Source organism: Hippocampus zosterae, chromosome 8 (genome assembly GCF_025434085.1).
Source record: "Hippocampus zosterae strain Florida chromosome 8, ASM2543408v3, whole genome shotgun sequence".
Classification (NCBI taxonomy): Eukaryota; Metazoa; Chordata; class Actinopteri; order Syngnathiformes; family Syngnathidae; genus Hippocampus; species Hippocampus zosterae.
In genome coordinates, this window is record NC_067458.1 from 2,834,509 (window position 1) to 2,859,515 (window position 25,007).

At 45.6% G+C, this 25,007-nt stretch overlaps 1 protein-coding gene across 4 annotated transcripts in view; it reads right to left on the bottom strand.

Annotated features, from left to right (window-relative positions):
• The window catches only part of nlgn1 (neuroligin 1), a 139,112-nt gene that overhangs the window by 36,240 nt on the left and 77,865 nt on the right, over positions 1 to 25,007 (bottom strand). For all 4 annotated transcript variants that reach the window (XM_052073381.1, XM_052073382.1, XM_052073384.1 and 1 more), the window contains 2 exons: positions 8,074 to 8,340; positions 6,624 to 6,985 (listed from right to left, as the gene is read on the bottom strand). In XM_052073381.1, the coding sequence (XP_051929341.1) occupies positions 6,624 to 6,985; positions 8,074 to 8,340 (629 nt within the window). The remainder of the gene's footprint in view (positions 1 to 6,623; positions 6,986 to 8,073; positions 8,341 to 25,007) is intronic.

Here is a 25,007-nt window from a genome sequence, read left to right on the forward strand (position 1 = left end):
CGTTCATTTCCTTTTTTACAGCCAGGGACATGCAAAGAGCCTTTTAGATGCCTCCTAAAAATAAATTACCGCAAGCTGGAGCTGTGCAAGAAGATGGCACTGACCTGCTGTGTAGTTCATAATATTTGTGAGGAACATGGAGAAAACCTCCTTGAGGAGCTACCAGGCACACGTGCACACTATCAGCCTCCTTTCCAACCCTTACCAGATAATGGTCATCGAGAAGGGGCAGACATTAGGGCAGACTAGATGGAATATTATAACAGTACTTAATGTTGACTGCATGATTGAAGGTGGGTACAAACAACACAACACAACAGAACAAAGTTAGAGTAAACACTCCCGAATCCCACTTTCGTAGTGCAGGGGTCGGCAACCCAAAATATTGAAAGAGCCATATTGGACCAAAATAAACAAAAAAATATATATGTCTGGGGCTGCAAAAAAAAGCCTTATAATGAAGGCAACAAATGCTGTATGTATCTATATGAGCTATATTAGCCTACTATCAACATGACTAAGTTGGCGACAAATACACATTTCATTCGTGATTACAAGTTTTTTTTCTCCCCCTGCAGTTCATCCTGTAGATGAGGGGTGCCCAAACCTTTTTGACGGAATATCTACCTTTCGTACAACCAACCTCCCGCGATCAACCTGTTAACGCACACGCGCGCATGCGCACACACTCACACACGCATGCCGTAATAAGCAACAGCCAGAACGGCCGCTGAGATGAACGAGGCACGGGACGCACTTTCGCAGCATGCTAACTATCGTACCTTACGTGTACCATTTAAAAATGCATCTCTTGGCCTTCCAAATTCCCATTCTTAGCAAGTACCCTTGGTGAATTGAACACAAAAGGCAGTTGTTCTATTCATTTATTTATTTATTTTAAACAACAGCCCCCTGACTGAAATCCCGCCCTGCTAATAAACGTGTGTCGCAGGCTATAACGCAACGATGACGAAATGTTGACATTTAATATTTATTCGACACATTTTTACAGCATCGGAAAATGTTAATGTTTGTGTCATGTTTGTCCTCTGACAGAAACTAAATGAAAACAAAAAAAAAGTTTACCCCTCCCCTCTTTTTCCATTTTCAAACATTTTTGAAAACGCTCTAGGGAGCCACTGGGGGCGCTAGAGAGCCGCATGCGGTTTGAGATCCATGTGTTGCTGACCCCACGTCTTAGTGCAACACGAATTGACTGAACAAATAATGAACCAAATCTAGTTATGGCGAATTTTCTAAAATCCACAAATGAATTAGTGACGAAATGAATGAATGGATGAAGGCTATGAGGCAAACTAATTTGTTGCACTAACCGAAAGACAGTGGTACCAAAACACAAGGGAGAGGGGCTGACAAACACGACAAGACAACACACAACACAGGTCCCCCATCCTCCAACTCTGAATGGAACAGAGTCCTTTTAAAAGTGGTGGTTAATCTTTGCAAGTGGAGGCACATATGAAGCTATTCAGTAATTGGGTTACTCTCCCTTGCATTGATTGGTCAGCAAAATTAGGTGTAAGGGCCACCAATCAGGAAGGAGCAGGAGGAGAGCTCCTGCACGCAAATGTTTCTCCAAAAACAGAAAAAATAAAATAAAGGGCCACGAGATATTGTGGGCCGTAACAGTAAGGTTGTTCTTGCGAACATTTATGCTCCCAAAACCTTTTTTCGATGGGTATTCTCAAAGTTACTTTATCTGTCCCAACATAGTTTAATTTTGAATGGCGATTTTAATTGTTGGCTTGACCCTTTATTGGATCGCCCTCAACAACTTCAGTGCCGCAATCTAATTCTGCCAAGATGCTGGGAGCTTTCATGGATGCGATAAAGATTTGAGATCTGAAGGTGGTCAATCTATCTCAGCATATTGATAGTTAAGACTCTTAGTACGCCATATCTAAGGTACCAAAGATTTACAGTGTAAGGAGTGAATGGCTTTACAAGTGGAGTCTCATCTTCTTGCATTACACCACCAGACTGCTTCTTCTTTCAAAATAAAATTTTTATGAGCAGACAGATGAAACGAGCAGATTGTTGGCTCACCAGTTGCGCCAAAGATCTGCGTCCCAGTAAATCCCAAGTGTGGAATCTGATGTAGGTGTTACATCTGACCCCTGACATTCATAGATTATTATACAACATTGTACATATATGACCATATCTTTGATCATGTAGAATCCAAATCCTTTTTTGATAAGCTCACACACCTGCTTTTAGATCTTTGTGTGAGGAATTAGAGAACATTGTTGCAGCTTGGAGAGGGCGATGAAGGGCTTGCATATTTGCAAAAACCCAGGCCCAGAGGCGTTTTGGAAGCAGTTTGCTCAATACTTATGGGAGATGCTCAAGAAAGTTCTTGAGCTTGGTATATGGTACTCACCCAAACACTGAAGAAGGCATCTATTGCTTTAATTCTGAAGAAGTGCAGAGATCCTTTACAATATATTTCTTACTAGCCCCTTAGTCTTTGAAACATGGATTTCAAATTGCTTGCTCTTCGTTTGGAGAGTGAATTGTCACTACGTAATTATTTCACAGGACAGAATTGGATTCATTGGCACTAGGCACTCTCTTTTTTTCTTTTTTTAACCTCGAAGGGTTATTTAATGTGGTGTATATCCTCTACGTGGATACAATTTGTTACTTTTGTTCGACTTGTCTCGCTCAGTTCTTGAAGCTCCCTCAGTCTTAAGTGCTTTTTTAAAAACTTTTTTTTACTTGACTTGTTGACTTGACTTGACTTTTGATTTCCAGATATAATTTACATCTAGAGAAGAGAGATATTTACGGTGTAAATACATTGGCCAAAGAATACCCACAGGTAAGCTTTCCATTCCAAGTTTCTAACTTAGGATTTGCCTATCTGGGTATATGTGAAAGACACTGTGGTTGACATGTGCGGGATGAATTTTATTGCCCTGTTTACAAAGGTCAAGCAAAGGTCAAGCAAGATTTTGATCCTTACCTAATCTTATTACAGCGACTCCATTACATCTTATTAAATGAACGTTTTCCCACATGTTCTGTATTAGATGTATTAGAATGCGTTCTAATTTTTCTCCCTCTTTTAAAAAAAAAGTTGATCATCTTTTTACCGATTTTGTTTCGGTAAAAAAAAAAAAAAAAAAAAAAAAAAACCTAGGTTACATAGCCAGATCTTACAATGGGCTAAAGCGTTAGGTAGTATTGCTCTTCCAAATATTCTGTAAAAAAAACAAATGTGACTGGTTTCACTTTGACACCTTAGAATCTAAGGTGTCAAACTCCAATCCTGGAGGGCCACTGTTCTACATATTTTCCAAGTCTCCCTGTTGCAACACACCTGATTCAGATAATCAGGTAATCAGCAAGCTCTGCGGAAGCCTGACATTGAACCTGTTCACTTGAACCAAGTGTGTTGCAACAGGCAGACTTGGAAAACATGCAGGACAGCGCCCCTCCAGGACCTGAGTTGGACACCTATGCTCGAGAGACGTCGATTATGACTGGAATAACATTGAAATCCAGAGCATATTCGTCTCTTTTGCCCCCCACCTCTACGTATTTGGAAAATGTTGTCGTATTTTATTGCCTTAAATTTTCGAATCACTTTCTCTTCGGGTTACAGACCAACTCTGTTCAGGATCTTGCTGGATGGCATGTTCTCTAAGAGGGCTAAAGACTTTTAAGGATCTCTACATTGACCTCATTTCTGCCTCTTTTCAACAGTTGATGTTTTCATTACTTCAAGGACAGTTTTTTGTTTTTTTTTAGATACCTCCAAATTCATAGTTATGTTCGCATTTTGTGGCTTGGTTTTCCTGCAATCCCTTCTACTTCAAATGTTGATTTCATTCTTGAACCGCTGCCATCACTGAAGGGTTCTGTGTCTGCCATTTATGTTAAGATTTACAAAATTGATCATTGAATATTCATAAAACTATTTGGCAGATTGATCTACAGCGAGAAATGTCAGATGATATTTGTAGAGAAATTTTGCAGGGAACAAAATTAATTAATTTGTGCCAAACACGGCTTTAATTAGTGTTGAATTATTCTTTGAGGCCCTGTACTACAGGGCCTCAAAGAATAATTCACCTTATATTTATACTGGCCAAAATATATTCCCTTTGTGAGCAGTGCAAACAGGTTAAAGCTGACTATAAATTTACATGTTACGGCTTTGCCTTTCCTATTGGTCTGGTATTTTTACTGGGATGTCCAAGGTCACAGGGGTAGATATAGCTATAAATTGCATTGACCATTATGTTTGGTATTCTTCGCCCTGCACTCAGTTCGCCTTCAAATAAGCACAAAAAGACAGTTTGAAAAAAAAAATATTTGTGGGTTTTCGCAAACCATCAGTTGTTTTTTGTTTGATGTTTTGATATGTAATACACCCCACCAACCTTGATCACCAACCTTTTCCACTCTCAAATAAGACATCACCTGTTGACTGTGTTTTTTTAGTTCTGGACCTAATTGTTTTCTATCTTCAATTGTGAAGTCAATTAAAGGTCCATCATTGGGGTCAATCATCTAGTCATGCTTTACTTGTGCCATTTCGAGTGGCATTATTGATCTGTCTATAGTTAATTGTGCAATGTTTGCTGAGATACACATGGTGAATAGTAAATGAACCTTCACTTGTGTAGTGCTTTTTCTACCTTTTTCTACCTTTGGCCAAGTTCTTTGGCCAAGTTGTTTTGGCGGAAAATGGGTAACAGTCACACAGGGACAATTTAGAGTGTTCAATTAACCTACCCCGCATGTTTTTGGGGAATAATACATTTTATTGTGGGCAGATGTTTTTGGGGAATAATACATTTTATTGTGGGCGGATACCTGTACACCTAAAGAAAACCCACGCAGGCACCGGGAGAACATGCAATCTCCACACAGGAGGGCCGGCTGGATTCAAACCCAAGACCTCTGCACTGTGAGGCAGATGTGTTAACCAGTCTATCATTGTGTCACCAATTACAGCTTTAAGTCCAATTAACCCCTGACCCTTAAATAGTTAAAATTATTCAACAAGAATTTTTCTTTGTGAATTAGTCTTACGTGAATGCATTGCAAGGATTAGTGAAGGTTATTCCTTAATTAATTGTTAATTATTTGTTAATATTTGCAAATGATTAATTTACAATTACTACAAACTAAATGCTGCAAACTATTAATATGAGTTAATATTTGTTCATCATGTCTTCATTTCTTAATCATAAGCTAATCCTTAATATTTGCTAATTATTCATTCATAATGCTCCAATTGTTGCAAATTATTGATTCATCATGAGTTCATAATTGATCATTTATACTTCATCTTTAAACTAATGCATTACAAATGACTGCGACTGGCTGGCAACCGATTCAGGGTGTCCCCCGCCTACTGCCCGAAGACAGCTGGGATAGGCTCCGGCATCCCCCGCGACCCTAGTGAGGATCAAGCGGCTCGGAAGATGAATGAATGAATGAATGAATTACAAATGATTAACAAACAATCATTATAAAATGTTTGCTTTTTGTTTTTGCAAATATTCACTCATTCGGAATTTGATGCCTGCATTGTCTTTCATTGTCTTGCTGAAATAAGTAAGGATGTCCCTAAGACATTACATAGATGATGTGCAATTTACCCATGCCGTGACCAAATAACACACCCCTATATTGTACCATCACAGATGCTTGCTTTTAGAATTGCACGAATCACGCTTGATACGTTCCTTTTCCAATTCACAATGAGAGAATATTTATAAGAAATAACAATAATGATCTAACTTTGAACTTCAAATATCTTATTTCATCCTATAGTGCAGGGGTGCCCATTACGTCGATCGCAGACTGGTCCCAAGTCGATCGTGAGAGGTGTAGCGAAGAAAAACAAACAAACAACCATTTATGTGTCTTTGTGCATGTTAGTAATATATTTTTTGTATTAATGTACACTGCACCCTAATCATCCTATCAGTCTCATTTTCACAAAAAAAGTAAAAAATCTTTATAAAATAAAGCAGGTAAATCTTGAACCTGCGGTGGCGCATGACCTGCGTCGCCAGATGTTGTTAGCACTCAGCAGTCTGCAATTGCAGCTTGTGATCAGCTGTTGCTCTATATATTTTATCACTGTCATTATTCTCATTCAGTTTGTTTTGTGTACAATTCACAGAGGGCACGGGCAAAGAATAGGAATCTAGAGGGCAGAGGGAAGCACTTTAAAATGGTGTGTGTGAGCTATGATAGTTGCAAAAGTGTGTTGCTCATCATGGCTTACGTGTGTATGTGCATGCGCATGGTAGGGGTCGATCGCAAGAGGTTGGTTGATCGAAAAGTTGATATTCGGTCCAAAGAGTTTGGGCACCCCTGCTGAAGTGTATTCAACTGAATATAGTTTGAAAATGTTATGCAAGTCATTGTATTCTGTTTTATTTACATTTTACACAACATTCCAACTTCACTGGAATTGTGTTTGTAAGCATCTCCAGGATCCTGAAATGCACCTTGGAAGTAACTTAGAATATAACTGTCAATGAGTTTACTAGCTGTGCAATGGTTTATAACATCATATTTATTTAAAAAATATTGATGATTACCGCGAGGAAACAAGTATGTGAGAGACTCACCTGTTCTGTTTGACAGTGATGATAGAATGCATAGAAGTAAGTCGGAGACCCAAAGCTAGAGTGCAGGTCAGCTGTGGCAACAGCAGGTGCCACCCACTGGTGATCCGTGAATAGGGCCAGCAAGGTCTTCCTGCGTGTTTCTGGGTTGTGCCTATCGGCCCAATCTGTGTACATAAACTTGATGGTCTCTCTGAGTATGTCTTTACCCTCTGGATAGCCATAGAGGTCATCCACAAAACTTGACACAGCGTAGTCGAAGTCATTGGCCTGAACACCATTTTCACTGTCCACAATCAGCTCCACAAATTTAAGACCTTCACCCTGGTTCACTCCAAGCATAATATCATAGTTAAGGAATTCACCTGAAAATAAAACAGAGAAGAAGGTTGACACGCTATAAAAAGTGTCAGCATTTTTTTCTATTGATCCATTCATATATGGCACTCTGACATATTGTATTTAATTGAAAGATGTTTGTTGTTTTTTTTTCTCTGTCTCCTTTCTTCTTTCTACATACATTCTTGCTGCTGGAGGCTGTAAATTTCCCCAGTGTGGGACGAATAAAGGATATCTTATGTTATCTTATCTTATTCATACATCCATAACCCATTCATCCACCTTGTTCTGCCGAGTAGTTCTTTCGGTCCCTATCCACCGCTTGTGACCAGAGGGTGGACATATTGTTTTATATTGACAAATTTATTTTGTCGACTAAATTAGGAGCTATGTCTTTTACCTCAGCTCGATCTTTACCAAGACTGCAGGGTCTTATCCCGACCCAGCGAGGCAGCGCGACCTTTTTCTGACTTAGAACAAGGGTCTCAAATTTGGAGGTGCTGGTTCTCATCCCAACCCGGATGGAACAGTGAATAATGGGCTCTGGAACTCCATAATGCTGAAGTGCTCACACCTACTTGGTACCTCTCATATGTAGTGGGAAACGGCTCAACCTCACATGCTTCAGACAACAGCTCTGACTCGTTAGACGCCAGACACGTGATGTTCCATGCCTCCAAAGCCAGTTTCTGTAGCCGATTGAAATGACAAGGCCCCAACACCTTTGGCCCCTTTCCCCCCCATGATGAATGGGACCCATGGTGCCTCTCCGGGCTGTAGGGTCAGCCACCAGGTGCTTGCCATCAAGATTCCAGGCCTAGTTCAATAGGGGAGATCCAGTGACCCATGTGAGGGAAAAGGTGTTCCAGATATTTCTTCATAACAGGGGGTTCTTGAGCTATGTTTTGTCTGGTCCCTCACCTATGAGCTGTTTGCCCTTGGTCACCCAAACTGCTCCACCACAGAAAGCGGACAGCTCAAGGAGTGTTAAAATCAAATTGTACTCCAAAATTAGGTGGAATTTGGCTACTTCCACTGGTTACATCAAGTACAGTATGATGATAATGTATGAAAGACTAAATAATAAATAGTTGAACCCAAAGTTTTCTTGTACCTTGTTCCATGAGTATCTGAGGGTCATCAGGGATTACATCACCATCAATAACAGGTCCAAAAGCAATGTGGTACCGTGCTGGCTGGATGTCTTGATCCACCAACTCTTGGTAATGCTTTCTCTGAAGACACGTCACAAGCTCAACTGTGTCGTCAAGATTACAGCCAACTTTGCGGCCCAGCATTCTGGCATACTTAGCTGGCTGGAAGCTAACAGCCCAGCTTGACAGTGCTGTGCCACTCTGGGTGATGGCCCTTTGAAACAGCCCTAAATATATTTGAAGCAGAGAAAGGAAAAAAAGGGGGCAATTATTTTGATAAAGTTTTTTTAAATGACACCAGTAATGAAACATGCAAATCAAAAACTAAGTATTATTGTTATTATACAAAAAAATAATAGCTAAAACCTGAGTAAAGAGCTTTGTGCAATCATAAATAATGTTTATTTGCTTTATTTATTTCAAGGATAGCCCTTTCAGAATTATCTTCTTATTTTCAAGTGTTTTTTAAAAAAACATTCATTTAATCACTTTAAATGAATCATTAAAACAACATTAAAATTAATGGTAACAGAACAGATACAAGAACATTTAGACACAGAGACACCTCCAAACACAAGCACAAACGCACATACTCACACTTGATGCTGTCCAAGTCAATATTTGACAATATATACATCGAATATATATATACACATAGAACATACAAACTATATAGTACATACACAGTACAACCAAGACATGATATAGAGCACACAAAAAAGTATATATATATATATATATATATATATATATATATATATATATATATACATATATACATCTTTTCCTGGCTCAGCATCTTCCAATTCTATATATCACATAGGCTAGGCAGAGAAAAAAACAAAAAGAGCAGGATATGTAAAGACCACAATTATCCCTCTCACTGTGAGGAATTTGCAAATGAATAAAGGGACAAATTTGATGGTATCAGATCCCGCACGTTATCCCAGAATATCGTAAAAAACATTTTATGGTTTCTTTAAGGAACTGATGTTAAAATGTTGTGAATATATCATCAGATAAGTGTCATCCTCACTGCTTATGAAATGGCAGTGGTGACCCCCTTCTGAAAAGTAATTTAGACACCACCATTTTAAATAATTGCCAACCTGAATTCAAATTTGTGTTTTTGTGTGTGTTGGTGTTGTTTTTTGTGTTTATTGAAGTTGAGACAATAAAACAACAAATATGGAAAATACAAAGAAAAAAACCCCCACCTCACACAAAACTCAAATTCCCTCTCTCCGCATCACATAGGCAGTATACCAGTACGCAAAACCCAGACATGTTCTGTACATAAAGACCAATAATATTTAAATCTGCCAGAACATTGCAGAAAGAGCTTCAGACACCTTTGTTGATTAAAGAACATCAAAAAAAAGTCCATCCACCCAAGGAAAATCCTATTCAGAGCTTCCCCATCACACATTTTCTCAATTTTAAGATGTTGTGGCGGATATTAAGGACCATGCCTCTCACCCATCAGACGGGGCTTTGGGTGGGGGGCGTGTTGACATTAATTTTTGCAATGTGAGAGATTCACTTGTTGGCAGTTGTGGACATGTTTCCAGTCAGTCGTGTGTACTCCATTAGTACTCCCACATTGGTGACCCCGACGTCGAATATGTTTTGAGCAGGCAACGAAGAGGTGTCTTCCTCGGCCATATTGCCCAAACTCCTGCAACTGGCAGCCGTCGCCGCTACCGTGAGGCTACTGGAGTTCTGGCAGACCGACCTGGCTCCCTGGTTTCAATATGTTAAAGCACTTTTTCCGTGAGTCGTCACCCCCTCCGTGAGTGGTCACCTTACCGTGGTGGAGGGGTTTGAGTGTCCCAATGATCCTAGAAGCTAAGTTGTCTGGGGCTTTGTGCCCCTGGCAGGGTCACCCATGGCAAACAGGTTCTAGGTGAGGGGCCAGACAAAGCACGGCTCAAAAGACCCCAATGATGATCAAAATAAATGGATCTAGGTTACCCTTGCCCGGACGCGGGTCACCGGGGCCCCCCTCTGGAGCCAGGCCTGGAGGTGGGGCTCGTTGGCAGGCGCCTGGTGGCAGCCATTTTAATGTCATCATGAATTACAAATGACCATTCAAATGAATTTGGGCGGGTGTGTAATATGTAAATACAACAGAAAATTATGATTTGCAAATCTTTGGTCACACAACAATTGTTCGTTAATCATTTGTGATGCATTAGTTAAAGATGAAGTCATGGTGAGCAATTATGAACTCATGATGAATTAATCATTTGCAACTACTTAAGAATTATGAATTAATCATTTACAAACATTAACATATGATTGGCTCATGATTAAGAAATCCATGACTAATCACTATAATGCAATAGCAAAACATCAAATCATAATGGTCAAATATTAACTTACAATGAATTAATATTTTGCAGCTACTATTAATTACTAAAATAACTACAATACTATTAATTCATATTTTGAAAATATAAACTAATGATTAACTCTTCATTATGAATATCCTTGACTGATTTTTGTAATGCATTAGCTAAAGAAGAACTCATGACGGCCAATTGTGAGTTCACGTTGATTAATTTTTAACTATTGAAGGATCAGGAGCCCCTCCGTGAGTCGTCACCTTACCGTGGTGGAGGGGTTTGTGTGTCCCAATGATCCTAGGAGCTAAGTTGTCTGGGGCTTTTATGCCCCTGGCAGGGTCACCCATGGCAAACAGGTTCTAGGTGAGGGGCCAGACAAAGCACGGCTCAAAGACCCCTGATGAAGATTATAATAAATGGATCAAAGTTTCCCTTGCCCGGACGCGGGTCACCGGGCCCCCCTCTGGAGCCAGGCCTGGAGGTGGGGCTCGTTGGCAAGCGCCTGGTGGCCGGGCCTACACCCATGGGGCCCGGCCGGGCACAGCCCGAAGAGGCAACGTGGGTCCCCCTTCCCATGGGCTCACCACCCATGAGAGGGGCCAAAGGGGTCGGGTGCAATGTGAGCTGGGCGGCAGCCAAAGGCGGGGACCCTGGCGGTCCGATCCTCGGCTGCAGAAGCTAGCTCTTGGGACATGGAATGTCACCTCTCTGGCAGGGAAGGAGCCCGAGCTGGTGTGTGAGGCAGAGAATTTCCGACTGGATATAGTCGGACTTGCCTCCACACACAGCCTGGGTTCTGGTACCAGTTCTCTCGAGAGGGGTTGGACTCTCTTCCACTCTGGAGTTGCTCACGGTGAGAGGCGCAGAGCAGGTGTGGGCATACTCATTGCCCCCCGGCTCAGTGCCTGTACATTGGGGTTCACACCGGTAGACGAGAGGGTTGCCTCCCTCCGTGTTCGGGTGGGTGGACGGGTCCTGACTGTTGTTTGTGCATATGCACCAAACAGCAGCTCAGCATACCCACCCTTTTTGGAGTCCTTGGAGGGTGTGCTGGAGAGTACTCCTGCTGGGGACTCCATTGTTCTGCTGGGGGACTTCAATGCTCACGTGGGCAATGACAGTGAGACCTGGAGGGGCGTGATTGGGAGGAACTGCCCCCCCGATCAGAACCCGAGTGGTGTTTTGTTATTGGACTTCTGTGCTCGTCACGGATTGTCCATAACGAACACCTTGTTCAAACATAAGGGTGTCCATATGTGCACTTGGCACCAGGACACCCTAGGCCGCAGTTCAATGATCGACTTTGTAGTTGTATCATCGGATTTGCGGCCGCATGTTCTGGACACTCGGGTGAAGAGAGGGGCGGAGCTGTCAACTGATCACCACCTGGTGGTGAGTAGGCTCCGATGGTGGGGGAAGATGCCGGTCCGTCCTGGCAGACCCAAACGTATAGTGAGGGTTTGTTGGGAGCGTCTGGCGGAATCCCCTGTCAGAAGGAGTTTCAACTCCCACCTCCGACAGAGCTTTTCCCATGTTCCGGGGTAGGCGGGGGACATTGAGCCCGAGTGGACCATGTTCCGTGCCTCTATTGTTGAGGCGGCCAATCTGAGTTGTGGCCGTAAGGTGGTTGGTGCCTGTCGTGGCGGCAACCCCCGTACTCGCTGGTGGACACCAGCAGTAAGGGATGCCGTCAAGCTGAAGAAGGAGTCCTATCGAGCCTTTATGGCCTGTGGGACCCCAGAGACAGCTGACGGGTATCGACTGGCCAAGCGGACCGCGGCTTCGGTGGTCGCCGAGGCAAAAACCCGAGCGTGGGAAGAGTTCGGTGAGGCCATGGAAGCCGACTTCCGGACGGCTTCGAGGAAATTCTGGTCCACCATCCGACGTCTCAGGAGGGGGAAGCAGTGCACCAATAACACTGTGTACAGTGGGGATGGGGCGCTGCTGACTTCGACTCGGGACGTTGTGAACCGGTGGGCAGAGTACTTCGAAGACCTCCTCAACTCCACCAACACGCCTTCCTTGGAGGAAGCAGAGCCTGGGGACTCTGAGGTGGGCTCTCCTATCTCTGTGGTTGAAGTCACCGATGTGGTTAAAAAGCTCCTCGGTGGCAAGGCCCCAGGTGTGGTTGAGATCCGCCCGGAGTTCCTCAAGGCTCTGGATGTTGTGGGGCTGTCCTGGTTGACATGCCTCTGCAACATCGCGTGGTCAACACGGAGAGTGCCTCTGGATTGGCAGACCGGGGTGGTAGTCCCTCTTTTTAAAAAGGGGGACCGGAGGGTGTGTTCCAACTACAGAGGGATCACACTCCTCAGCCTCCCTGGTAAGGTCTATTCAGGGGTGCTGGAAAGGAGGGTCCGTCAGGAAGTCGAGCCTCAGATTGAGGAGGAGCAGTGTGGTTTTCGTCCCGGCCGTGGAACAGTGGACCAGCTCTACACCCTTAGCAGGGTCCTTGAGGGTATGTGGGAATTCGCCCAACCAGTCTACATGTGTTTTGTGGACTTGGAGAAGGCGTTTGACCGTGTCCCTCGGGGAGTTCTGTGGGGGGTGCTTCGTGGGTATGGGGTACCGAACCCCCTGATACGGGCTGTTCGGTCACTATACCACCGATGTCAGAGTTTGGTTCGCATTGCCGGCAGTAAGTCGGAATCGTTTCCAGTGGGGGTAGGACTCCGCCAAGGCGGATTCCTACACGATTCTGTTCATAACCTTTATGGACAGAATTTCTAGGCGCAGCCGAAGCGTTGAGGTGGTCCGTTTTGGGGGCCTCAGTATTACATCCCTGCTTTTTGCAGATGATGTGGTGCTGTTGGCTCCTTCAAACGGGGCTCTCCAACTCTCACTGGAGCGTTTCGCAGCCGAGTGTGAAGCGGTTGGGATGAAAATCAGCACCTCCAAATCTGAAACCATGGTCCTCAGTCGGAAAAGGGTGGAGTGCCACCTCCGGGTCAGGGAGGAGAACTTGCCCAATACAATACAATACAATACGTGCTGATTTATATAGCGCTTTCACAACAGCGGCAGCTGTAACAAAGCGCTTTACAAAACAGTTAACATAAAGTAAAATAATAGACACAACACATAACATAAAACACGGACAGTCATGCAGTTCTAACTACTTTTCCATCACACGCTTTGTTGTTTGAAGCAGTTTGAGATGAAAGAGGAGAGAATGAAAGTGTCCTTTAACCAGTGGATCAGAGACGTCATGCTCAAAATGTGCACACGTCGGCTATAAGCTAAGTTTCAAAGTCAACAAGAAGCTGTAGCATCCATTGACGAAAAAAGAGATTGGTTCACTTCTTCTGTCCCATGGAAATCCATTTCAATTCCAAGCGGCGACTCACGGTTCCAAATACGCATCGGCGCTCTTCGCCAACGCTCCTCTCTCCTCATCCTCAACTTCAGCGGCCATCCATCCAGCCGCACTAACGCCAACTGTCCAACAGCGCTGACATAGCCACTGAACAAATCGGGGTTGTGGAAAATGCTGCCCATTACTGGCGCAAAAAACACAAGCGCCCCAGGTCTGTCCAGCACCGACAGTCAATGGCGCCGACATTCCTCCCAATCAAAATCTGTGCTGGTACAGGCGTGCTGCCGAGAAGGCGCAACCACCAAGCACAGATACTGCTCCTTTGACGAATGTCGTGGCCAAAAAGCGCTGAAAACAGTCCATATCAGGTCCACACAATGAAACAACAAACAACATGTGACAAAACAAAAGACAAAAACAGCAAAAAAGAACAAAAAAGCAAGGCTCTTGAAGAGCACTTGCCGAAGGCTGCCTACTCGGGCGCCATCTTGGAGAAAAAAAAATTGTGTCCAAATCCAAAGTGGAGGAGTTCAAGTATCTTGGGGTCTTGTTCACGAGTGGGGGCAGGAGGGAGTGGGAGATCGACAGGTGGATCGGTGCAGCGTCTGCTGTGATGCGGACGTTCTATCGGTCTGTTGTGGTGAAGAAGGAGCTGAGCCAAAGGGCGAAGCTCTCAATTTACTGGTCGATCTACGTTCCAACCCTCATCTATGGTCACGAGCTATGGGTCGTGACCGAAAGAACGAGATCCCGGTTACAAGCGGCCGAAATTAGTTTTCTCCGCAGGGTGTCCGGGCTCTCCCTTAGAGATAAGGTGAGAAGCTCTGTCATTCGGGAGGGGCTCAGAGTCAAGCCGCTTCTCCTCCACATCGAAAGGAGCCAGATGAGGTGGCTTGGGCATCTGATTCGGATGCCTCCTGAGCGCCTCCCCGGTGAGGTGTTCCGGTCATGTCCCACCGGGAGGAGACCCCGAGGAAGACCCAGGACACGCTGGAGAGACTATGTCACCCAGCTTGCCTGGGAACGACTCGGGATCCCCCGGGGAGAGCTGGAATAAGTAGCTAGGGAGAGGGAAGTTTGGGCTTCACTGCTAAAGCTGTTGCCCCCGCGACCCGGCCCCGGATAAGCGGTAGATGATGGATGGATGGATCGATGGATGGAGTACTATTAATGTTGCTTTGTTTCAAGCTGTGAAGCTTTTGTTTTTAATTTGACTCATAATTGTGAGGCATTACCTTATGATGGTTGGCGGATTTGCGCATCCCAATAATCCTAGGATCTTAGTTGTCTGGTGGTTCAAGTCAACAAGGCTTCCCTCTGGAGCCAGGCCTGGATGTGTTGCTCGATAGCGAGTGCTTGGTGTCCAGGTCAGAGTGGCAATATTCTCGCTGCAGCTGACCCTTCTCCCTAGGAAGAGGGTCAGTTGCAGAGGGAGCTGGGTGGTAGCCAAAGTTTGGCATTCCATACCCGGCTACAGAAGTTATGTCACGGGATGTGAAATGTCAGCTCTCTGATGTGGTGTGTGAGGCGGAAAAGTTCCGATGTGGTGTAGTTCGGCTCACCTTAACACACAATTTCAACTCTGGTACCAGTCTTCTAAGATGGTATGGATTCTGTTCCTCTTTTGAGCTTTCCTGGTGGGAGCCTCAGAGCAGAAATGAGGAAACCTTTTGCCACGATGCTCAGTGCCTCTATATTAGGGTTCACCCTGGTAGACCAGAGCATAGCGGGGGTATGTGTCCTCACTGTTACACCGAACAGCAGCTCAGAGTACCCACCCCCATTGATTTTGCTGTGGTACTTCAATGCTCATGTGGGCAATGACAGTGAGAGATCGGGTGGCGTTTGATTGGAAGGAACAGCTTCCAACCAGAACCCGAGAGGTATTATGTTAATGGGCTTCTGTGATCATTACGGATTGTCCAGAACAGATACCATGTTCTAACCTAAGAGCGCACTTGGTACCAGGTTCTCCAAGGTTACAGTACAATGATTGACGTTGTTGGTGTCACGGTGCGTGGTGGTGGACGACCCCAAAAAGCAGGGAGGAGGGAGGAGCACGGTGAACTTGACAAACTGTATTCACAAAATGCTGAGAAAACCAAATCCAGAACAAACAAAGTCCTGAAAACAACAAGAATCAAAAGTAACAAACAAAACTGATGGCAGAAGCAAAACACTAACAGAAACAGAGTCAGCAACAGAAACAGTGACAGAAACAGTGACAGCAACAAACATCCATCCAAGATGTCCTCACCAACCACAAACTCGACTTTCTCCTTTTAACAGAAACCTGGCAAAAGACGAACGACTTCTCTGCTTTGAATGAATCAACTCCTCCCGGCTTTGTTGACATCTGCCGTTTCCATGGCAACGACCGTGGAGGAGATCTCGTGGTTATCCATCACGAGAAATGGAAAGTTCTGCCCGTCTCTGTTCCTGCATCAAGCTCTTTTGAATGCCTGTTTTTTAAGCAACCTGGACCCTCACCAACCATCATCGCTACAGTTTATCCCCCACCCCCGAAGCCACATAGTGATTTTATCAATGAATTTTCCAGCCAGATCCCACATCTATCCACTCACTCGCCAAATTTAATTTTTCTGGGAGATTTCAATATTCACATGGACAACCTTAACTTGCCACTCACCAGAGACTTTGCATCCTGTCTGGAGAGCCTTGGGATACATTGTCTAATCGACTTCCCCACCGACATCAAAGGCCACACATTGGATTTGGTTTGCTGCTCTGGTCTCTCCCCCTCCAAGCCCACTGCTGATGTTCTTCATGTAACTGACCAGTTCCTCCTCACTTTTAACACCGCACTCCGCTTTTCTACAATCAAAACTCCCCGCCTTCATTTCTTTTCGTAACACCAAAAATATCAACATTGACACCTTCTGCTCCATTATCGACCGTTCCCTGCCCTCAGACAACAATGACCCGACACAAGTGGTCGGGCATCAAGTCTTTGAAAGTGACCACTAACGACACAATGACCAACAGGTGTGTGGCTGCAGGCAGAGACCTACAGTGTTGGTCACAAACAGATCCATGACAGTTGGTGTGTCATCAGGATTGTGAATGTTTTGGACACGGGTGAAGAGTGGCGTGGATTGTCAACTGATCATCACTTGGTAGTGAGTTGCTTGCAATGGTTGGGGAAGAGGCCAATCTGACCAAGCAGAGCCATATTTAGTATGAGAGTCTGTTGGGAACATCTGGCAGAATCTCCTTTCATAAGGAGTGCAGATATGCCACCCTGTCATCTACAAAGAGATCTAAATAGTATTACACTCTAATATACAGGATAGTGGCTGTGCAATAATAATAATAATAATAATGCATTTTATTTAAAAGCGCCTTTCATGTCACCCAAGGACACTGTACAAACAATAAGAAAATACAATGTAAAAATTTGTAAATGAGATGTTATATAAAAACAGGACATAAAATCATAAAAACATAGGAAATGGAAGAGCTATGTGTTGTTGGCAATCCTGAACAGGTGTGTTTTTAGTCGGGACTTGAAAGTGGAAAGAGGTGTGCAGTTTTGGAGGTCCAGAGGTAGGTTGTTCCAGAGCTTTGGAGCAGCGTGACTAAAGGCTCTGGCTCCCATGGTGATCAGTCGGGCAGGGGGCACTGACAGGCGGAGGGAGGACGAGGATCTGAGGGAGCGAGAGAGGATATGCACCTGGAGAAGGTCAGATAGGTAAGGAGGGGCCAGGTTGTGGATGGTCATATATGTATATAGAAGCAGTTTGTAGTTGATTCGATGTTGAACAGGGAGCCAGTGGAGCTGTTGGAGAACGGGGGTGATGTGCTGGTGGGAAGAAGTTTTTGTGATGATACGAGCAGAGGCGTTCTGAACCAGCTAGATTTTATGAAGGGACTTTTGAGGTAGACCGAAGAGGAGAGCGTTGCAGTAATCAAGGCGGGATGTGACAAGACTGTGGACAAGGATAGCAGTGGTGCGGGGGGTGAGGGAAGGGCGAAGTCTGGTAATATTGCGGGGGTGGAAATAAGCAGGGCGGGTGATGGTGTTGATATGTGAATGGAAGGTGAGCATACTATCCAGGATGACACCCAGACTCTTAACCTGGGGGCAGGGGGACACGAGGGAACTGTCAATGTTGAAGGAAAAACTGTTTACTTTGGATAAAGTGGATTTGGTGCCAAGAAGGAGGACTTCAGTTTTATTAGCATTTAATTTAAGAAAGTTTGTTGTGAACCATGTTTTGAGTTCGGAGAGGCAAGAGGTTAGGGAGGGAGGTGGGAGTATGGAGTTTGGCTTGCAGGAGAGGTAGAGCTGGGTGTCATCAGCAAAGCAGTGAAAGTGGATGTTAAATTTGCAGAGGATATGGCCAAGAGGCAGGAGGTGGATGATGAAGAGAAGTGGACCTAGGACAGATCCCTGTGGTACACCTGTGGTTACTGGGGAGGCCTTAGAGGTGAATGATTTGAGCTGGACAAACTGTGTGCGGCCGGTGAGGTAGGAGTGGAACCAACTTTGGGGAGTGTGGGAGAGACCAATGGAGGAGAGTCTATTGAGGAGGATAGGGTGAGGGATTGTGTCAAAGGCAGCGCTCAAGTCTAAGAGGATGAGGATGGAGACTAAACCGGAGTCAGACGCCGGATGTTGCTGCATCATGGGCTCCTTTCTTGGATGAATAGATGCCGGCATTTCATAAAACAGAAGCACCAAGCACCATGTATGAGTTGATCTTGAATTCTCTCATTCTCTGGCTGCTTGATTCCAATAGTCATCTGCGTAACTGATAGCTTGTAATTTCAACTGTGCTTTATAAGCAGTTCCTTCGTAGGTGCCATTTTCAGGGGTCCTGAGCCAAACTTAATTTGTTTAGCACAATGTACATCCCAGCACTACAGATTCCTACTGGGGGCGTACCTTTTGCATCTTCTTTCACACCCACTTTCCCACTTTGACCATATTTTCGCTTCCGGGGTGAGAGGACGCAGGCGTGTATGTCGCCACTTCTCATTCCGAGCTCTATTAAATTCAGATCTTCCTTCTGATTTTTCTTTTGCCCTTCGGCTTGGACTGTGGGTACTGTGATTGAGACAACTTGAATCATCACTTAATCTGATCAATCAAATCCCATTGTAATTTAGTCCACGGGCTAACGCCGGTAGCTTATGCTAACCATCTGTCACCACACTGGCTTTCCTCCCTCAACAGGGGACGCAAAAACTTCCTCACCCCACCTGGTCTTAGGTCCATATTCCTGACGTTCTGCCATCATCCAGTGGTAGGACTGCTCCACTATTCTGTCGCGGATCTTCTTGGGATCCGGTGGGTTGCACCGGAGCCTCCGCCACCGGAGCTGCACCATCATCCGGACATTGCTTGCCTGCCTTGACGTTGCTACATCCACCGCGGGTCGCGCAGACATGTCGAACACAAACTCAATCAACAGGACCTGGTCACCCTCTCGACGCCCTCCCAGAAACATCAACCATCATGCATTAGCCCGCCTGGCTAGGTCGGCTAACAGAACTGCCGCCGACAACTTTGTTCTGCTGAACATTAAGATATCCTTTATTTGTCCCGCAATGGGGAAATTAGAATCAGAATTCAGAAAGGAAAACGCTGGGTGGGGAGAGGGAAAAAAACACGCTCGAACTATCCTCTTCCGAGGATAATTTAAGTCCAGGATAAAAAAGACCCGTAGCACATTAAGATTAAGATTAAGATTAAGAAAACCTTTATTAGTCTCGCAATGGAGAAATTCCAGATTCACAGCAGCAAAGTTATGAAAGGAAGAAGTAGAACAACAAACATAATACGCATATGACAGTTACAACAAGTCACAAGACATAACATGTAATAAGGGGGAGGATGAATGGGAAGGGGGGAGGGGAGGAGAGGGGGGTAACCGTGACGCGGCTGAGAATGACCAGCTGCAAGGTCCCCGTTGCGCTCTACATATCGGACCACGTCACGGGGGAAAAAGAATCGGAACGATGAAGACGGTGATAACAAGGATGTGTATGTGCGTGTGGTTGTCCAGTTGTGTATGTGTATGCGTGAACAGGTCATAGCTGCTTCGTCGAGGTCTGCTCATCATGAAGACAGTCCTGGCTTATCAGTCCATGGCCGAGAAGGAGGGGGTTGATGGTGGGGGCCCTAGATTCCATGTGTACTTCCATCCAGGGGAAAGGCCAGATAGCGTTGTTTGTTTTGGAGGGACGGCCGCCAACAATTTCAGACAGCCTTGAGTCCTTGGTCTGTATCTCTTCACTGGTGCCCATCAGCCGTATTAAAAAAAAACTCTTTCCGCATCATGGATTCCAACCTCTCAATGGTGTTGTCAATCGCGCAGAGTCGCTCCAAAACCGCATCAATATTGCGGTTGAGCTCAGTCAACGCTTGAGTCTGAGTGTTGGACATTCGCGCCAAACCATCCAGAGGTATTGGAAGTGAAGAAGCTGCCGGTCATGGCAGCTTCTTCACTTCCAATAAAGCCGCTCCCGTCGGTCAAATTTTGCGATAGAACAGAAAGCTGCCAACACCAAACAGCAGCATACCTGTTATCAAAAGGCCAATAATGTAGATATCTTCCACATCCTCCATGGACAGTATTGCCAGGCACACCGGTCTCCACTTTCTCCATGGATCCAGGGCATATCCGGCAGCAAATGTCCCCGGAGGGCAAGCAGGCTCCCCACTGCCTGCTCTTTTCGTCAAAAATTTTTTTGTCGATTACATCGAGAGACCAGCCAACTAATTCCATGGTTAGTTAGTTCTTCGGATGAAAACACAGTAGGAGGCTAGGGAAAAAGTTAGACAAAGACAGCACAAAACACTAAGTGGCGAGCAGGGAAAAAGGTGGGAGGGCAGGGGAGCTGTGCAAAAAGCGTCCGCCTTTGTTGAGAGCCAAGCAGAAAAGACAAACATCCACTCACTCATCCAAGATGTCCTCACCAACCACAAACTCGACTTTCTCCTTTTAACAGAAACCTGGCAAAAGACGAACGACTTCTCAGAATCAGAATCAGAATCATCTTTATTGGCTGGTATGTAGAACACACAAGGAACTTGTCTCCGGTATAACACGCTGCATTAGTATCATCATAAACAACAAAATCATTGAACCATTTTAGAGTAACCAGTAGTTTTGTAGTACCATTTTGTAGTACAAGAAGAGTGACTACGTCAGTGACTGTTTAAGGAGTTAATGGCTAGAGGGAAGAAGAGTGACTACGTCAGTGACTGTTTAAGGAGTTAATGGCTAGAGGGAAGAAGCTGTTTAAGTGTCTACTGGATTTGGTGCGCATGGATCTATAGCGTCTGCCTGAGGGGAGTAGCTGGAAAAGGTGGTGGGCAGGGTGCGGGGGATCCAGGAGGATTTTCCGTGCCCTTGTCTTGATTCTTGCAGTGTGCAAGTCCTCAAGAGTGGGTAGGGCGGTGTCCACCATTTTTTCCGCCGTCCTAACTGTCCGTTGAAGTCGGATTTTGTCCTTTTTTGTGGCGGCCCCAAACCAAACCGTGATGGAAGAACACAGGATACACGGCAGTCATCGAATCATGACTGCCGTGTAGAACTGTCGTAGCACCTCCTGTGGCAGGCCATGCTTCCTCAGCAGCCTCAGGAAGTACATCCGCTGCCGGGCCCTTTTCAGGATGGAGATGGTGTTGACTTCCCACTTCATAACTTGGGAGACTGTGATTCCCAGGAACTTGAAGGTCTCGACGGTTGACACAGGGCAGTTGGATAGTGTGAGGGGCCACGATCATCTCTACAGTCTTGAGCGTGTTCAGCCCGAGGTTGTGTCGGCTGCACCAGAGCTCCAGCTGCTCCACTTGTTGGCGGTACGCAGACTCGTCACCGTCTTTGATGAGACCGATGACCGTGGTGTCGTCTGCGAACTTTATGAGTTTGACAGCTGGATCTGTTGAGGTGCAATCGTTTGTGTAGAGAGAGAAGAGCAGTGGAGAGAGCACATATCCCTGTGAGGCTCCAGTGCTGGTGGTGAGTATTGATGATGTTGTTGCTCCCAGTTTCACCTGTTGTGTCCGTCCCGTCAGGAAGCTGAAGATCCACTGGCAGATCGTAGGGGACACACCGAGGTGGAGAAGTTTGGGGGTGAGGAGTTCCGGGATGATGGTGTTGAACGCAGAGCTGAAATCCACAAACAGAATCCTTGCGTAGGCCCCTGTGCTGTCGAGGTGCTCGAGGATGTAGTGCAGACCTATGTTGACTGCGTCTTCCACAGACCTGTTTGCCCGGTAGGCAAACTGGAGAGGGTCCAGCAGGGGTCCAGTGACGTTCTTTAGGTGGTTCAGCACAAGGCGTTCAGAGGACTTCATGACCACAGACGTCAAGGCGACAGGCCTATAGTCGTTCAGTTCCGATGTTGCCGATTTCTTGGGAACTGGGATGATGATAGACTGTTTGAAGCAGGATGGGACCTCACACAGCTCCAGAGATCTGTTGAAGATTTGTGTGAATACCGGAGCCAGCTGGTCAGTGCAGACTTTCAGGCAGCAGGGGGACACTTTGTCGGGCCCCTCAGCTTTGAATGAATCAACTCCTCCCGGCATTGTTGACATCTGCCGTCCCCATGGCAACGACCGTAGAGGAGATCTCGCGGTTATCCATCACGAGAAATGGAAAGTTCTGCCCGTCTCCGTTCCTGCATCAAGATCTTTTGAATGCCTGTTTTTAAGCAACCTGGACCCTCACCAACCATCATCGCTACAGTTTATCCCCCCCCCCGAAGCCACATAGTGATTTTACCAATGAATTTTCCAGCCAGATCCCACATCTATCCACTCTCTCGCCAAATTTAATTTTTCTGGGAGATTTCAATATTCACATGGACAACCTTAACTTGCCACTCACCAGAGACTTTGCATCCTGTCTGGAGAGCCTTGGGATACATTGTCTCATCGACTTCCCCACCGACATCAAAGGCCACACATTGGATTTGGTTTGCTGCTCTGGTCTCTCCCCCTCCGAGCCCACTGCTGATGTTCTTCCTGTAACTGACCGGTTCCTCCTCACTTTTAACAACGTACTCAGCTTTTCTACAATCAAAACTCTCCGCCTCATTTCTTTTCGTAACACCAAAAATATCAACATTGACACCTTCTGCTCCATTATCGACCGTTCCCTGCCCTCAGACACAGTTTCAAACCAGGACGATCTCATCGCTCACTACAACACCTGCCTCACAAATATTCTCAATTCTCTCGCCCCCCTGAAAACCCGGACTGCTTCATTCTCCACATCTGCCCCCTGGTTTACACCTGCTCTTAGGTCCATGAAATCAGAAAACCGCCAACTTGAGCGTCTCTACAAGAAAACCGGTCTCACCATCCATAAGGACATGTACACCACCCATTTCACTCAATATAAGGACACAAACCAAATCCAGCTACTACTCCGGCCTCATCCTCTCCAACGAAGGAAACTTAAGAAATCTTTTCTCTGTCATGAACAAAATCCTCCAACCACCTAATTCTCTCCCAATCCACCTGAACTCCACAGCAACCTGCAACTCCATCATGGAGTACTTCAATGACAAAATCCTTAAGGATGATGGCATCATCTCTATCAAAACCTGCCACCTCCCTCCCCACCTGAACCTCCTTGTCATCCCTTCTCCAGTTTTGTTGCACCCATGACTGCTGAAATATCCAACCTCATACACAAATCCAAGCCCACCACATGCCAGCTTGATCCCCTCCCTTCATCCCTCGTCAAATCCTGCCTCCCTTCCCTGCTTCCCCTCATATCTGCCATTATGCACTCATCACTTTCTTCTAGAATTGTCCCATCACGTTTCAAAACCGCTGCTGTTACTCCCGTACTAAAAAAAAAAATGGTTCGGACCCCAATAACGTCGATAACCTCCACCCATCCATTTATCTGTAAAATCCTTGAAAAAAACAGTTGCTGCTCAACTCCACCCACTCTATGAACCTTTTCAATCTGGTTTCCGCCCCCGCCACAGCATAGAGACCACCCTAATCGGAATTGTAAATGATCTCCTCATAGCAGCTGATTACGGTTTAGTCTCCATTCTCATCCTCTTAGACCTGAGTGCCGCCTTTGACACCATTCTCACCGTATCCTCCTCAATAGAATCTCCTCCATTGGTCTCTCCCACACTCCCCTCAGTTGGTTCCACTCCCACCTCACCAGCCGCACTCAGTTTTCCCAGCTCAAATCCTTCACTTCAAAGCCCTCCCCAGTCACCAGAGGTGTACCCCAGGGATCTGTCCTAGGGCCCCTTCTCTTCATCATCTACCTCCTGCCTCTTGGTCATATCCTCCACAAATTTAATATCCACTTTCACTGCTTTGCGGATGACACCCAGCTCTACCTTTCCTGCAAATTAAACTCCATACTCTCACCCCCTCCCTCACCTCTTGCCTCTCCGAACTCAAAACATGGTTCACAACACACTTTCTTAAATTAAACTCTGATAAAACTGAAATCCTCCTTCTTGGCACCAAATCCACTTTATCTAACGTAAACCGTTTCTCCCTCAACATTGACAGTTCCTCAGTGTCCCCCTCCTCTCAGGTTAAGCGTCAGGGTGTCATCCTTGATAGCATGCTCACCTTCCAGTCACATATCAACACCATCACCCGCATTGCTTATTTTCACCTCCGCAATATTGACAGACTTCGCCCTTCCCTCACCCCCCGCACCACTGTTATTCTTGTCTACAGTCTTGTCACATCCCGCTTAGATTACTGCAACGCTCTCCTCTTCGGCCTACCTCAAAAGTCTCTCCATAAAATCCAGCTGGTTCAAAACACCTGTGTTCGCATCATAACAAAAACACCCTCCCAGCGGCACATCACCCCCGTCCTTCAGCAGCTCCATTGGCTCCCTGTCCAAAAACCGCATCAACTACAAACTGTTCCTATATATATAAATGGCCATCCACAACCTGGCTGTCCAACCTTCTTCAGGTGCATACCTCCACTCGCTCCCTCAGATCCTCGTCCTCCCTCCGCCTGTCAATGCCCCCTGCCCGCCTCAGCACTATGGGAGCCAGAGCCTTCAGTTGTACTTTTCCATGGCTCTGGAACAATCTACCTCCGGACCTCCAAAACTGTACACTTCTCTCCACTTTCAAGTCCCGTTTAAAAACACACCTGTTCAGGACTGCCTACAACACATAATTCTTCCATTTCCTCTGTTTTGTGATTTTTTTTGTCCTGTTTTTATACAATATTTCTCTTATTTGT